The 17,611-nt window shown below is 36.0% G+C and overlaps 1 protein-coding gene across 1 annotated transcript; it reads left to right on the top strand.

Moving 5' to 3' along the window:
• Positions 1–10,406: 10,406 nt before the first annotated feature.
• LOC110787507 (probable calcium-binding protein CML41) lies at positions 10,407–12,331 on the top strand. The gene is made up of 2 exons (XM_021992141.2): positions 10,407–10,782; positions 11,725–12,331. The coding sequence occupies exons 1-2, from the start codon at positions 10,513–10,515 to the stop codon at positions 12,127–12,129; spliced, it is 675 nt and encodes a 224-aa protein (XP_021847833.1). The 5' UTR covers positions 10,407–10,512; the 3' UTR covers positions 12,130–12,331.
• Positions 12,332–17,611: the final 5,280 nt, after the last annotated feature.

The following is a 17,611-nucleotide window of genomic DNA, read 5'->3' as shown; positions in this document are numbered from 1 at the left end:
TAATATGTTCGTTATATGCATGTGTAATTAAGAGTCCATATTGGGATAAGTTGTTTATTAGACTTAGGACTTTGCATTAGTTTAGGTCTCTTATAATATCCTATCATAAGTACATATAGTTGCGTGTGATTAGGACTCTTCATATAGTTATATATGCATTAGGAGTCTTCTAGGAATGCATATCATAGCTGGTCTCATTTATCATATATTATGGTGCATTGTAGACGATGTAGGAGTCTAAGAGTTTTAGTTTGCATAAGCATGTTAGGAAAGATTAAATGTTTACAGTTTAAGCTTTTACAATTAGTATTATGCATAATATAGGACTGTCTAGATTCAATGTATTTAGGTGTTTGAGTCACATAATACTTGCCGTAAATATTAAGTTCATATTAGGATAGGAATAGTATTTATCCACTAGTATATTATATTCCATATTATCCTATGTGTATTTTAGTTAAGCAAATATTATAATATATGATTTATGCATATTTATCATACTTGACTCAATATCTAACGTGGTTTATTATGCATGAAAATAAATGATAAATGACGTGTGTAGGTAAGACTTTGAAGAAGACCCAAAGACTTACAGGAAGAACGAGGATTCAAGAGTTAGAGAATCCAAGAGAAGAGGAACTTGGACTCGAGGAGAATTAAGAGTACAAGTACAGAGAAAGAGAAGAGAAGAAAATCTAGTAGCATTAGTGTGCTTAATAGATTTGTTTTAGAAACTGAAAGTTCGGAGCTGGTGGAACAACGTACGTGGAACAGTGTCAATGACGAGGGTACTGGTCCTAGTCTGCACGTAGTATATAGGATTGCATGAGTATAGTATTTAGATCACGTTACCTTAGAGTTTGTGTCCTAATAGAAGTCTAAACATAATAATACTAAGTCATGTACTAAGGAGTTTTAGTATAGTTAGGATTATGTGTTTGATAGTAATTAGGATTGCATTAGTTAATGGTTAAATAATGTTTATCTTATTTAAGAGTCATGATAGGAAAGGACTGTCGTTTAGATAGAGTTTTCATTAATATATCTACTGCATAAAGAGTTATTATTCGATCATATGTTTGTTAGAGTCTTAGGATAAAAGTCTATCATGATAGAGTTCTATTAGGTCTAGGATTCCTAAATAAAAGATAAACATAAAATATATCTTCTAGGGTTAATAGATAACATGCATCACTATATATACTGCATTCATAAGTCTAGGAAAATTGTCTGACTTAGTGGTGTTACGTGCTTAAGTTAAATCTACATTATAACCCACGTCAGTACCGTCAGTTCCTGTTCCACATACGTAGTTCCTGCTCCAGCAGAATTTCAGATTCTATTTGTTATTCTATCTTTTATTCTTGAGAGTTGGGAAGGGGTTTGAGTGAACCTTGTAATTGAGAGAATCAGCTTGAGTCGAGCTGAAGAGTTGAGAGAGAAGATCTCTAGAGAGATCATTGAGAAGGAACGGTTGAGGGACTGTTCATAAGTGAGTTGAGTTTAGGGAACTGTGATTTTCCTAATTAGTAAAAGGGTTTAAGTCCCTACGGGGCCGTGGTTTTTCCTCTCTATTAGGGTAGAGAGGTTTCCACGCTAAAATCTCTCTTGCAATATCTTAATGTTTTTAATTCCGCGAAAAAGTAGATCCAACATCTACAAACACTAATTCACCCCCCCTCTTGTGTTGTTCATCTAAACTAACAATTGGTATCAGAGCTGGTGCTCTATATTTTACAGGTAATTCTGATGAGTGATCCGGGAAAAGATGAACAATGTTATGAAAGAAACAGTTCCCACAATTCTGCTGTTCCTGATGGACGAAAAGGAGGATAGCACGTATTTGATGATGATGATTAACACAAAGATTGAAGAAAAATAATTAGAGGTAAATTTTCAATCTTTATGATATTATTTATGTTCGCTCTTAATTGTTAAATATTATGAACATCATACGTTATATATTATTGGCCATATGTGTGTTCATTCCGTAACGCAGAAATAGAAATCAACGATTGATTGTGAGCAACCTTGAATTAACCATGTTCATTTACAAGTTTTCAATAGGGCTTTGCTTTAAATTTAAAATGGTTCTTGCGGTTTTGAAGAGGAACAAAGTGGTCTTGTTTGTTGCCCAATTCCAGCAAAATTAAAATTTTCTACTAGTCTTGTCGATATTAAAAATATTTATATTTTTCCAAAAGGTTTGAAATATAATTTTATTATCTTGAATCTGAAAAGTTTGATTTTTAAATAGATTTTAAAAATTGCAAAGAATTTGTTTCATGAATATTTTACCAGGAACATGTGTGCAACAAGACTTGTTAAAAGCAATATTGATTTGAGATATCAAAAATTGTTTTTGCAAATTGTCGAAAAGGTCATGTAACTTGAATTGAACCACGTGACCATGAACACCAAAATTATTGAGATGGAACTGAGATTCGTTGTTCCTTGTGTTGTTTTCGGTAAAACAATTTTTGGTTCCAAAAGAGTTTTGAAATCTGTGTTTAAAAATTATTGAACTTCTTCATAATGCAAATAAAAAGGAAAAATCAGATTTTCAAAATAAAATTTTCAAAATCTGAATTTACTTGGAACAACCTATATATCGTTTATGGAACAAGTCATATCAATTTCAAAACAGGTTTTACGAATCAAAATAAGTTTCTTATTGGTGAAGTGTTGAACACATGTAGGTAGCTTATATGGAAATTTCCGACTTTAAGTTTTCAATTGACTTTGATGGAACTCAGACATGTTCCTACAACTGTTTCTAGTAAAGATGACCTTATCTATTTTTAGAATTTGAAATCCGACTTTAACTGTTTTAAATACGATTTTTATGTGTCTTCAATGGAAGAGAAGGTTTTCAAATCATTTCAAAAAATTATCAATCTTCATCTCACTAGAAACAGTACAAGGAACAAATCTGGAGGAACTGATTGTTCCTACTTATGGGAACTTAATTATTTAGACACTGTTATTTTAATATTCTCAAATAGTATGCCTAAAGTCAAGAAGGTTATGCATTATGAACTATTTACTTATTCAGTACCATATGAATGCATAATTAATCTTGTTAGTATTAGTAGTATAGTAGAACATGTTTGAAAAAAAAAAGGGGCACATATGACTACTCCTACTAACAAGAAGGGACTCAAGCAAATTTGGGTACCCAAGACCAAGAATTGATCTATTTTGCAGGCCATATGTGAGAAAAGACAATATAAAGCTCATGACAAAAATGTTATTCATGCACATATTTGAAGACATATAAGTGAGTCTCACGAAAAGCCTTTAAAAGAGATTCTAGAAGAGAAGTTGTGTTACATGTTTATATCATCATGCAAGAGATCTATAACGAAGAAATGGACAGCAAACAAATCACACAAAAAGGAAAGGAAAGATGGTGTATCCCTTAAGGTCCGTTGAAATATTAGGAACAGACGCAGTAGGAACTGGATAAGGAAACAGTAAAAAGTCAAATCCAGTTCCTCCACAACAAGTCAGTTCCCTGTAATCAAGATGGATGAAAACAACGAACAAGCTCATATGGATCAAATTGAAGTTTCCAAGACTATGATAAGGAGAATGAATTATGAGTGATATTAAGAAGGGAGCTTAATCAAAATCCTTATTTACTTTGTGTGAATTACTTTGTTTCCTTTATTTCTTATATTATTAACTTCACTTTGTGTTTGGTTAGTTGTGCAAATTAACGATAAGGTTTTGAAGGAAAAGAAATTGAAGCGTTAAAATATGTTCCACGTATCAAGGGAACAGAGACCAAGATTTGGCGGAACGACTGAAGTACTTAAGAATACAGGAACGAAAACCAACGTATCCATGAGAAGGCTTTGACGCTGACGCACAAGTTCCTAGTCCAACTCATGAGGAACTCAATTTCAGAAATATAACAGAAGTTCGGGAACAACTCTCTTAGTGAATGGACAACAAGGAACATCAACAAGGTGTACTGTTGTAAGTACAAAAGAGACTATCAAAAGGGAGTATTCACGTCTAGAATTTTCTGTATATTTATGCTTTAATATATATTTATTTCTTGAAGACTAACCTACTAACCTTATAATTGCACAAAAGATTACATTTGGGTTTTGATTTTAGATTACATCATTGTGAGCGAAAACAAAGATGCTTTACTGGTTAATAAAGACTCCAAACAAATGCAACTTATTCCTCAGATCTACGCGAGACAACCCAAGATGAAGAAGCACGGTCAAGAATAAAGACCAAAGGAAAGAGAACGAGTTCCTGTTCAGATGAAAGAGGAACAGGGAACAGGGAGCAGTTGAGACGAACCATTCAGCATCACTTAGAGCGTTCCAGCAAAGAAGAAAAGAACGCGAACAAGATCTCAACAATTAAAAGGTGTCACAAGGAGCAACTGGAGTACATGTGAAACTAACACTTAATGAAACTCGTAAGCAAGCCATAAATGATCAAACCATATCCAATGTTTTCAAGCAAGTTTGGACCATGTGAGGTATAACACTCTTACTCATATTAATGATGTGTCAAATTGCATGAATATCGCACCATTTATTTTAAGCAACTTTCTAAATGCTATTTCATGTGAATAAATGCTTTTGATGCTATCACCAAGTAGTAAAGGAACAAGACTTGTTGAAACTAACATGAGCATAAAGTACTCTTTTCCCAAATGAACTTTTCGTTTAGGGCCCTTGTACACTTTTCAATTGAAGTAAATCATGCACGCCTATAAGTCAATGTGTCACACTCAATTCTCATGTTTTAAAAGACATATTCACTTGCCCAAAATTATTAGAGGACTCGTTGAGAAATTTGGATGTAGTCCCAATACAAAATTCCTAAGTTGCCAAAGGAACAATGAAAGAAACGTTGAAGGAACAAGGCAGTAGTGTTCCTGAAATATTGCACTTCTTTTTAAATCTTTTAGAGGAAACAAACTTTCAATACCAATATCATTCCCCAAGTCAGGTTTGTGTTTTCGTGATTGGGTTGAGCCTACCCAGGCCGAGCCATTAGCATAATTCTACAATCTTATGATTGTGGGTGTGTGCTAAGTTCAATCATACTCTACAATCCTGATCTTGTCTTTCTCCATATCATCTTTCAATAATTTTAAATGTTCTTTCCTTATCTCATATCATATGTGTACTCTACCACTTCACATTCTCACTACCCTTGAACTCCAAAAATATATTCTTCTTTCCTATGGTTCGACGATGCATGAAGAGTAATAATTATGAATATGTTTTGAGAGGGAAGTCAAAGATGAAGTAGAAGCAGCGGGTTATTATTTATCAATAAAAGCTTTGAAGGAAAATCACCGTATGATGTACGTATCACATAGAAATTTACTAGGTATCATATGGAACTTCACTTCTACAAGGTTCCGCATGAAAGAAGATGGTAAGGAACTCAGGGGGAATAAGGTAGGGAACATTGAACAAGATTTTCATATTCGATGGTGGAACTTATATTTAATGGTAAGTCCTTTCTATATTATTATATGATCTTATACTCTAGGAAAGCTCAAAATTTTGTAATGACGCCTTTGTTTCAAAAAAAAAAAAAAAAATCAAAAAAAAATCAAAAAAAAAAAATCAAAAAAAAATCAAAAAAAAAAAAAATCATCAAAAAAAAAATCAAAAAATTGAAGCAAAGGTGATCAATTCTTGTACTTTATTATTTTCTCCTAGAATTCAATTATTATGAAGAATATCAATGAGTTACAGAAATTCAAACTCATACACTCGTTGAGCAGTAAAGGAACAGACGGTTCTAGGACCAGGAACAGGAAAAGGAAGCAACACTAATGTTAGTTCCTGTTCCACTAAACTTGGTAAGTTGAACAGCCACTGCAGGCACTGATTTCAGCAGTCAGTCCACGTTTCACTATGATGTCAGTTCCTTATGGAAGATTGGTGATATATGGGAACTTGGTACGATAAGGTGCTACATACAAAGAGATGGAGGTGTGTTGGATTTGGTTTCATATTCATTAAAAAGCTCTAATGATTGTTGAGGACCTCATTTAAAAGAAGAAACCACAAACACATCATCTACCCTTGGTTCCCTCTACTCGATTATTCACCAAGCCTTTTCTTCACACCATTTCTACTTAATTCTCGCCCTTGGCAATTAACAATGAAAACATTTTCTTCTAACCTTTTTTTGATATTATTTGTCAAGTTACTTCATTGCTTCTAACATTGGGTCTTTGGATTGTGAATTGGAATTATGTAGCAACAACATCCTCAGTTCAAAATTGGAAACTCGAGGACTTTTGTGACAAACAAGTGTCTAACCTATCAGGTGGTGTGTGTGACATATAAACTCAGGGTGTGTATGGTTAACCTAAAAAGATTGTGTGCAAAGTAACCCTTTTCGATAATGCCAAAAGGGGGAAGAGTATGTATGATGCTTATTGTTTGATATAATACAATCTAAATCCTTATCTATATGGTGTTTATTAGTATTGCTCTTACTATGTCATTAGACTTGTTCATAAGTTGTTGGTTTACAAAATTAAGGGGGAATAAGTGTAATCGATTTATTGCTTAAATTGTGATAAGCATCATTAGTTTGTCATCATCAAAAAGGGGGAAATTGTTGAGTAGTGAGGTTTTGATGATTATAAACAAATGATGATTATCTAATTAACATGTGTGCTAAGATGTGCATAGGAAGAACAAGCTATGATTAAACCAAGAGACAAGGGACATGAGCAATGATAAGCTATTGTTGACGAGAGTGGAGATGGCTACGTTATACATGTTGTTTATATGTAAATTAGCATTTACATTGGTAAACTTCATGTGGTAAGTAAAGTGACAAAGGAGGAACGAAATGATACTTTATATGGTCCGGCAGGAACAACAAAAAAGAGATCAGAAACAGTTTAACAGAGTTCCTAGTTGTCTGACTGTTCCTGTTCCCAGTCACCTGTACGAGATACGCATGCGTGCATCAATAGAGTTTAGGAGTGCATATAGTTCTGTCATATTTGCATCCTAATATGTTCGTTATATGCATGTGTAATTAAGAGTCCATATTGGGATAAGTTGTTTATTAGACTTAGGACTTTGCATTAGTTTAGGTCTCTTATAATATCCTATCATAAGTACATATAGTTGCGTGTGATTAGGACTCTTCATATAGTTATATATGCATTAGGAGTCTTCTAGGAATGCATATCATAGCTGGTCTCATTTATCATATATTATGGTGCATTGTAGACGATGTAGGAGTCTAAGAGTTTTAGTTTGCATAAGCATGTTAGGAAAGATTAAATGTTTACAGTTTAAGCTTTTACAATTAGTATTATGCATAATATAGGACTGTCTAGATTCAATGTATTTAGGTGTTTGAGTCACATAATACTTGCCGTAAATATTAAGTTCATATTAGGATAGGAATAGTATTTATCCACTAGTATATTATATTCCATATTATCCTATGTGTATTTTAGTTAAGCAAATATTATAATATATGATTTATGCATATTTATCATACTTGACTCAATATCTAACGTGGTTTATTATGCATGAAAATAAATGATAAATGACGTGTGTAGGTAAGACTTTGAAGAAGACCCAAAGACTTACAGGAAGAACGAGGATTCAAGAGTTAGAGAATCCAAGAGAAGAGGAACTTGGACTCGAGGAGAATTAAGAGTACAAGTACAGAGAAAGAGAAGAGAAGAAAATCTAGTAGCATTAGTGTGCTTAATAGATTTGTTTTAGAAACTGAAAGTTCGGAGCTGGTGGAACAACGTACGTGGAACAGTGTCAATGACGAGGGTACTGGTCCTAGTCTGCACGTAGTATATAGGATTGCATGAGTATAGTATTTAGATCACGTTACCTTAGAGTTTGTGTCCTAATAGAAGTCTAAACATAATAATACTAAGTCATGTACTAAGGAGTTTTAGTATAGTTAGGATTATGTGTTTGATAGTAATTAGGATTGCATTAGTTAATGGTTAAATAATGTTTATCTTATTTAAGAGTCATGATAGGAAAGGACTGTCGTTTAGATAGAGTTTTCATTAATATATCTACTGCATAAAGAGTTATTATTCGATCATATGTTTGTTAGAGTCTTAGGATAAAAGTCTATCATGATAGAGTTCTATTAGGTCTAGGATTCCTAAATAAAAGATAAACATAAAATATATCTTCTAGGGTTAATAGATAACATGCATCACTATATATACTGCATTCATAAGTCTAGGAAAATTGTCTGACTTAGTGGTGTTACGTGCTTAAGTTAAATCTACATTATAACCCACGTCAGTACCGTCAGTTCCTGTTCCACATACGTAGTTCCTGCTCCAGCAGAATTTCAGATTCTATTTGTTATTCTATCTTTTATTCTTGAGAGTTGGGAAGGGGTTTGAGTGAACCTTGTAATTGAGAGAATCAGCTTGAGTCGAGCTGAAGAGTTGAGAGAGAAGATCTCTAGAGAGATCATTGAGAAGGAACGGTTGAGGGACTGTTCATAAGTGAGTTGAGTTTAGGGAACTGTGATTTTCCTAATTAGTAAAAGGGTTTAAGTCCCTACGGGGCCGTGGTTTTTCCTCTCTATTAGGGTAGAGAGGTTTCCACGCTAAAATCTCTCTTGCAATATCTTAATGTTTTTAATTCCGCGAAAAAGTAGATCCAACATCTACAAACACTAATTCACCCCCCCTCTTGTGTTGTTCATCTAAACTAACAGGATCGAAGTACGTACAACTATGCTACTCCCTCTGTCCCTTAATACTCGCACCGTTTTGACTTTTTGCACTATTCACATAATTCACTTTGACCCTATTTTATTTATAGTATATGAAAACTAATGTTAGTATATAATATATTGTTGGCTTCATCTTAATATATATTTTCAAAATATTAAAATTTTATAAGTTTTTATAATATGTAGTTAAAGATATTGATGGTCAAAGTTATGCATCAGCATGCGTGTCCAGTTAAAACGATGCGAGTATTAAGAAACGGAGGGAGTATGTATTATAATATACATCCAAAATTATTCCCACGTAACCATGGCTCATTAATTGTTAAATTAATTTTGAAAACGACCCCATTAAATTAAATCTCGCCAACAAAACGTGAGCATCAAAAGGTAGCCGTAGATGTACGTACTACGTAGAATATGACAACGATGTGTTTATTCAATGAAATATACTTCTTTCCCTTTCAAAAAAATAATACTTCATTTTTAGTTTTATCGCTATTTATACACCAATTTTGACCATATGTTTATACTAAATTGTTAATGAAAATGTTATTAAGTAAATTGTCTTTGAATTGGTTTCATTATATACTTTAATAATATAAAATTTTAAGATTTTTTTAGAAAAAGATAATTAGAGATAATTGCGATCAAAGTTGTATCTTGGCAAACGTACAAGTCAAGGTATTGCAATTTTTTGAAACGGATGAAGTAATATAATAATTTGCATAAACCAACCACAAAACTCAGTATAAGTATTGTTCCAGGTATGAAACACGGAGCTTTGACCATGGCTGAATCTTTGGATGAGGAAAATCTTGCTTGAGTCATGTTGCGTCTAAGTGTACCTACACACAAGACACGTTAACAGGCGTCGGGGGTCGAGGATAACCCCTCCGATGTCTAAGTTAGTTTGTTATTCTACATAAGAGAGATCTTACTAAATTTAGGTGTATGTGAAAACAATAAATGGACATACCTTAGGAACTTTCACATATCGACCTATATGTAGTGTTTGTTGACAAAGATGGGTGAGCCTTGTCATGATGGGGCGTAGCTGTATAAAAGATAGGATTCCTTTATGGTTTAATCAAAAGTTTGATAGCCTAATGTGCGTATAGGTGAACAAGCCTAATTGGAGGTCAACTGGGCATCCAAAAAAGTATGATATTAAAATTAGTCAATTAGTACCAATGAAGAAGAATCAAACCCATGAGCCATGACCTTGGTAATACACAACAACACCTAAACCACTGCTTCAATTTTGTTTTTGTTAATATTTAAGAAACTAATTATATTATATCTGAAATTTGGGATATGTTTCGTCGCTTTCCTTACACGCTTCCAAAGCTGCCCCTGAATTTTAGCCAATAATTAAGACTAAGAGTCTACGTATAATAATTGGTCACACGATCATCTTCCTCTCCCAATATAATAGTAATTCTTACTTAATTAATTTGATTTTCATAGCAAGAAAAAGAAAGTCGGCATATTGACATAGACGAGTGAAGCCATGACATAGAGTTGGCCAAAACGAAGCTACCATGCAATTTCCTAAACACAACTTGTTGGACAAATCACTCCAAATTATGTTATTTCGTTAGCAACTTTCATTTCAGTTTCTCTTCATTTTTACTTGCACCTTAATTCATTCCAACATCTATATATATATACATCATATCAACCCAACATGCCATAATGACTCTAATTGCGTCTTAAGGAAGCTAATTAATTAAGCTAGTTAATTAGATTGACTTCCAAATTAAAATGGGGTCCGAATGTGTGTCTAGATCAAGTAGGTGGTTCTCCAACGTAGGACTACGAATAAGCCTCCACAAAAAGAAGTCGTCCAAGGCCGCCACCGCGACATCGCCCTGTTCGAGTCCTTCTGGATCCTCCCCTCGTTCTCCTCTCACCCCGCCCTCGATCACCCCTCGCCCCCATAATTCTTATCAAGCTGATCAGCTCGAACAGACTAAAACTCGGCTCGACTCAACTTGTTTGCAGACAAGGACGAGGGAGGAGGAGCTTAAGGAGGTATGTAAATATTATATTATTTTATTGTTACATATTCATCCTAGGATAACCGTACATGATTTCATGATTGACCTGGGAATTAGATATATGATTAATACTACTAGACTTGGGTTGTTTGGTTCACATAGTGGTATGAGGTTAGGAATGATATCAATAATATGGTGAAACTTAATATTCCCCTCATCCCAAAATTATTGTCCTGTTTTCTAAATCGAGCGTCTCAAAATTATAGTCCTGTTTCTAATTTTGGCTACTAAGGTCCTCACTGTCTCATGTACTATATTAAGAACCACACCCATGTACTATATTCCATTTTCTTATGTACTATATTCTCTTTCACATGTACTTTATTCCATTTTTCCATACAACTAAATCATCATTTGTACTTTATTCCACTTTTTCATATTCAATTTTTCTTAAAATCCGTGTTTTTGGTAAAACGGGACTACAATTATGAGACGGAGGGAGTACTTAATATCATGTGTATGGTGCAGTTCAAAAATAATAGGTACGAGCCAAACCCAACTTCTCTAGATTCTAAACCATACCTCGCTCATAACTAGCATTCGTGAACCAACCACCTTAATGCATTCTACTAGAATGATAACGTAGCTTCTACTGTTCATGATAGAGTATAAAATTAATTTTGAGGGTTCAACCATCAGCTCTATGACGCCCCCTCACATGAAATTCCTTTTGGATTTGAAGTTTGGTTGCAGCATGTGCCTCCCAATACCCAACGCTAAAATCCACTTTAAACCGAGGGGTGGATGAGGTTTGAACCCGTAATATTTATGTCACGTTAGCTCTGATACCATATCAAATGACCAACTCAACCAAAAAACTTCACCTGATGATTGAATCCTAATATTAGTTTTGTACTCTATAAGTTCATCCTTCTTTCTTTCTCCTCACCTAATATTTCTTAGGTGTTTCTTCAAGGTATTTCGTCATTTCGACATGGACAACGATGGGAAGATCACGGCCCTCGAGCTTCGAAGGTACTTTAAGTCGATAGGGGAGGTGATTTCGAAGGAAGACGCACAAGAGGTTATCGACGAGCTTGACTCGGACAAGGACGGAATGCTCGAGTTTAAGGATTTCGTTAAGCTTATGGAAACGAAGGACGACGACGAAGGTACAGATGAAGATATGAAGAAAGTGTTTGAGACATTTGAGCATGAGAAAGGGTCAGGGAGGATAACTCCTAGAGGTCTTCAAAGGGCTTTATATAAGCTTGGAGATTCAAAGTCTTTTAAAGAGTGTGCGGCTATGATTCAAGTTTATGATACGGATGGTGATGGTGAGCTTGATTTTAATGAGTTTCATCAAATGATGGCTGTTTAATTATTGATTAAACTTTCTTAATTCTTTTTGGCTTAATTTGATGATAGCTAGTTTCATCAACGAACTCTGAAATGAATGTTTTTGGTAGCTTAATTATCGTGCGTAGTAGTAAGTAGTAAGTAGTAAGTAGTGCGTAGTGTAATCTCTATTTTTTAAAGTTCGTTATTCGCGTTTTGAAATATATGTGTTTAAAGTATGAAAATTTTGAATGTAATTTTGTAAATAAGGGAGGCATCACACAAGCATGTAAGTAACAATGAAGGGGTGAGCACAACAGGGTACCCTGTCAAAATTTTAGAAATCGGAACCTGTTCCAACAGGTTCTGATTCAGGTACCCTGTCATTTAAAAATTTAAATAAATTATTGCTAATCTATTGAGGGAAAAAAATCTACTTTATAGTTTGGGATTTGATGGTTTTATAGCTTGGGCTTAAATTGTAATTTCTTATAAATATTTCTCAAAAAGTAGCATGGATTGTTTTATGTTTTAGGCATAGGAAGCAGTTTTATAAGGCCCGAACCCTTATTTTGGGTAATTCATATTAGAATTGGTGTGTAAAGGGTACCCAACAGGATACCCTTTCCAGAAAATTGAGAATCGAAATCGGAACCTGTTTCAACAAGTTCCAAATCTTGTTTCCCGAAATCAAAACCTGCACAATAGGTTCCTAACAGGTTCCGATTCAAGATACCCTAAATTTTTTCTCAACTCTAACAACGACGATCACTTTAACCTGTACTAAAAAAACTCGTACTCCGTAGAGTACAAATAGTTAACCCCGTACAGATAGATTGCAACTGGATTTTCCTCCTATCTTTGATAGGATATAGTGTTGTTGTGTAACAAGGCCACTCGGAGAGTTAGATACTATGAAAATGCATGGCCGTGCTCAGAATGGTTAAGGCTTAATGTAAAAGTTTAACAGTTGAACTCAATAATCCGAGAAACACTTTTGGACCTAATAAGGATGACTTGGATCTTACCTTATGTTCAGCAAGTAACACTAAGTGACAAAGGAATGTGAATGTACACTTGTCTTAACGACAAGTGGGAGACTGAAAGACATATGTCCTTCACCCAAGGTGCATTAGTCTAATACCAAGGTTCAGATTAATTACCAACAATTAATTCTGTAAGATCAAGTGATCGGAACAGCTGGCTGGAGCAATTCTTCCGATCAGTGAGTTCTAATCCTAATTAGGCTCACAACTTACTCTTGACTGAACCTATAAGGTCACACCATTGGCATGTAACAGGTCGCCGGATTAAAAGAATCGGAAATTCATTTAATAGCTTTTCGGGAATTAGTTCGGAAAAACATAAATATACGATATGACGTTGGATCGGAATCAGATATTGTATTGCGTATATTCGTAAGCTAGGCGAAACGAATAATCATATCGTACGACACGATAAATAAATTCCCGAACAATGATTTATACGCAAGACGGAGTGCGGCCAACAAGCCGAGTGCGCGAAGCACTCGAGACCCATGGGCGCGAATGCACACAACAATAACGCGGCAGCGCTGTGTTAGGTTATGATACATATGACAATTCATAAATCATGCGGAAAAACCATTTAGCCAGGAATACATATTATTTACACATAATCATATAGCATAGTTTAGATGCATACTCTTTGTTGCGTGCCTTCCCTAGCTGCGCCCGAACCGAACAAGAACAAGTCTTTAGGACTCCAAGTGTCGTCCCTCCGTAGATAGTCCACAGCACGTCCGGATCCGCCTTAATATTGACCAACTAGAATCGCCCTTAAGGTACTAAAGATTTTCGGTACTCTTAGGTAAGAAATGTGTCTGAATTTTCTCTCAAAAACTCACTTTGAATACTTGAATAATCTATGAAAATATGTGACCCTAGGCACGTATTTATAGAGTTATGGAAAGGGTTTTGGAATCCTATTAGGATACTAATTTATTTAATTGTAACCCTACTAGGACTCTAATTAAATAATCATTATCTAATAGCTTTAGGATTTTAATCACACTTCGAATCCCGATTGCATCAGGATTCTCGCACAAGCAATGCACGAGCACCGTACACCCGCGCAAGCCATGCGGCCCACGCTAGGCGCACAGCGCACGGCCCACTGCTGTGCTCCGCGCGCGCGCCCAAGGCCTTGGCTGGGCCTGGCCTTGCGCTGGGCCTGGTCGAGGCTTGGCGTGCGCTGGTGTGCGTTGGCTCGCTGGGCGACGGCCTGGCTTCGTGCTGGGCCTTCGTCTAGCGGGCCTCGTCCGATGCTAATTCGTACGATACGCTTCCGATTAAATTCCCGATTCCGGAATTCATTTCCGATACGAACAATATTTAATATTTCCGATTCCGGAATCAATTTCCGTTTCGAACAAATATTTAATATTTCCGTTTCCGGAATTATTTTCCGATTCCGATAATATTTCCGATTCTGACAATATTTCCGTTTCCGGCAATATTTCCGATTCCGGCAATATTTCCATTTCCGATAATATTTTCCGATACGTACCATGTTTCCGTTTCCGGCAACATCTACGACTTGGATAATATTTATATTTCCGATACGATCCATATTTCTGTTTCCGGCAATATCATCGTTTCCGGAGTATTCATTTCTTGCCTGTGACGATCTCAGCTCCCACTGAAACCAAGATCCGTCGATTCCGAATATCTATAGATGGAGTATTTAATGCCATTAAATACTTGATCCGTTTACGTACTATTTGTGTGACCCTACGGGTTCAGTCAAGAGTAAGCTGTGGATTAATATCATTAATTCCACTTGAACTGAAGCGGCCTCTAGCTAGGCATTCAGCTCACTTGATCTCACTGAATTATTAACTTGTTAATTAATACTGAACCGCATATATTAGACTTATCATTGAATGCATACTTGGACCAAGGGCATTATTTCCTTCAGTCTCCCAATTGTCCTTAGGGACAAGTGTGCATTTCCTAATTCCTTTGTCGCTCGATGCTTGCTCTTGAACATAAGGTAAGAGTTGTCATCCTTATTATGTCCAGAGGTGTTTCTCGGTTTCAGAGTTCAACTGATCAAATAAACAGATAATCATAGCCTATGATTCATCCGAGCACGGCCATGCATTTCACAGTTTCTAGCTCTCCGAGTGGCCTTGTACAACTTTTAAGCATCTCATCCCGATTTATGGGAGGACAATCCCAATCTTGCGATCTTGAGATTAGACTTCGTTTGATAGGTGATTACCTGAGCGTTGCCTTTATAGCCTCCTTTTACGGTGCGACGGTTGGTCAACGTCAAAGTAACCAGTTCTCAAACAAGTAATCTCAAATCACTCAGGTATTGAGGATTTAGTGTCTAATAATTTTAATGAAATTTACTTATGACAGATTTTCATCTCTTACAGTAAGGTTTCATAGGTCTTGTCCGATACTAGTCTTCCCAAAGTAAGTATCTATGCAAATGATTATGACATTGCCATGTCCACATAGTTCAAGAAACAGAACTACTAGTCATCTTGCATTCTAGTCGTCTAACATTTTCTATGCGTCCAATTTTATAGAAAACTCCGACTAGGGACCATTTTCAACCTTTGACATTCAAGTTCACTTGATAGACATTTCTTAGTCACAGGACTGGTCCTGACAGTCTATCTTGAATATATCGTCAAATTGAAGGGACTCATCATTTAATAAACCACAAATTAAATGGAAAAATGAATTCCTTTAATTTATTGTGAATGATTAACCAATAATGTTTTACAAAGATTTAAATTCTAAAACTTTAAAACATTAAACAGAGACATCAAAGCCATTCTCCAATATGCTTGATTCCCATAGCTGCAGTGTGCGAGTTGTGCTTCGCCTGCGGCAGAGGTTTAGTTAATGGATCTGATATGTTGTCATCAGTTCCAATTTTGCTTATCTCGACTTATTTTCTTTCAACGAACTCTCGTAGAAGGTGAAATCTACGAAGTACATGCTTGACTCTCTGGTGGTGTCTAGGCTCCTTTGCCTGTGCAATAGCTCCGTTATTGTCACAATACAGGGCTATTGGTCCTTTAATGGAGGGGACTACACCAAGTTCACCTATGAACTTCCTTAGCCATATAGCTTCCTTTGCTGCTTCATGTGCAGCAATGTACTCCGCTTCAGTTGTAGAATCCGCAATGGTGCTTTGCTTAGCACTTTTCCAGCTTACTGCTCCTCCGTTGAGGCAGAAGACAAACCCAGACTGTGATCTGAAATCATCTTTGTCGGTTTGGAAACTTGCGTCCGTATAGCCTTTAACAATTAATTCATCATCTCCACCATAGACCAGGAAGTCATCTTTGTGCCTTTTCAGGTACTTCAGAATATTCTTGGCAGCAGTCCAATGCGCCTCTCCTGGGTCTGACTGGTATCTGCTCGTAGCACTGAGTGCATACGCAACATCCGCGCGTGTACATATCATAGCATACATTATTGAACCAATCAATGATGTATATGGAATCCCATTCATTCGTCTACGCTCATCAAGTGTTTTTGGGCACTGAGTCTTGCTTAGAGTCATTCCATGAGACATGGGTAGGTAGCCTCGCTTGGAGTCCTCCATCTTGAACCTATCAAGCACCTTATTTATATAAGTGCTTTGACTAAGTCCAATCATCCTTTTAGATCTATCTCTGTAAATCTTGATGCCCAATATGTACTGTGCTTCTCCTAGATCCTTCATCGAAAAACATTTCCCAAGCCAAATCTTGACAGAGTTCAACATAGGAATGTCATTTCCGATAAGTAATATGTCGTCGACATATAATACTAGAAAAGCAATTTTGCTCCCACTGACCTTCTTGTATACACAAGATTCGTCTGCGTTCTTGATGAAACCAAAGTCACTGACTGCTTCATCAAAACGTATATTCCAGCTCCTGGATGCCTGCTTCAATCCGTAGATTGACTTCTTTAGCTTGCATACCTTTTTAGCATTCTTTGGATCCTCAAAACCTTCAGGCTGTGTCATAAACACAGTTTCTGTTAAAACGCCGTTTAAGAAAGCAGTTTTGACATCCATCTGCCATATTTCGTAATCGTAATATGCAGCGATTGTTAACATTATCCGAATAGACTTTAGCATTGCAACTGGTGAAAAGGTTTCATCGTAATCCACACCGTGGACTTGCCTGTAACCTTTTGCAACCAATCTAGCTTTGAAAACTTCAAGTTTCCCATCCTTGTCCTTTTTCAGTTTGAAAACCCATTTGCTTCCAATGGCTTGGTAGCCATCTGGCAAATCGACCAAATCCCATACTTGGTTTTCAGACATGGAGTCTAATTCAGATTGCATGGCTTCTTGCCACTGCTTGGAGCTAGGGCTCGTCATAGCTTGTTTGTAAGTCGCAGGTTCATCACTTTCAAGTAATAGAACGTCATAGCTCTCGTTCGTCAAAATACCTAAGTACCTTTCCGGTTGAGATCTATATCTTTGCGATCTACGCGGGGTAACATTTCTAGATTGACCATGATTCT

This window comes from Spinacia oleracea, chromosome 3 (genome assembly GCF_020520425.1).
Source record: "Spinacia oleracea cultivar Varoflay chromosome 3, BTI_SOV_V1, whole genome shotgun sequence".
NCBI classification, from domain to species: Eukaryota; Viridiplantae; Streptophyta; class Magnoliopsida; order Caryophyllales; family Amaranthaceae; genus Spinacia; species Spinacia oleracea.
This window is presented reverse-complemented; position numbering and strand designations above follow the sequence as displayed.

What these genes read in the sequence shown, in the direction of transcription:
- LOC110787507 (XM_021992141.2), top strand. Translation starts at nt 10,513, where the DNA reads ATGGGGTCCGAATGTGTGTCTAGATCAAGTAGGTGGTTCTCCAACGTA. An exon ending in GGGAGGAGGAGCTTAAGGAG is followed by an intron (nt 10,783 to 11,724) that starts GTATGTAAATAT and finishes TGTTTCTTCAAG; the next exon opens with GTATTTCGTCATTTCGACAT.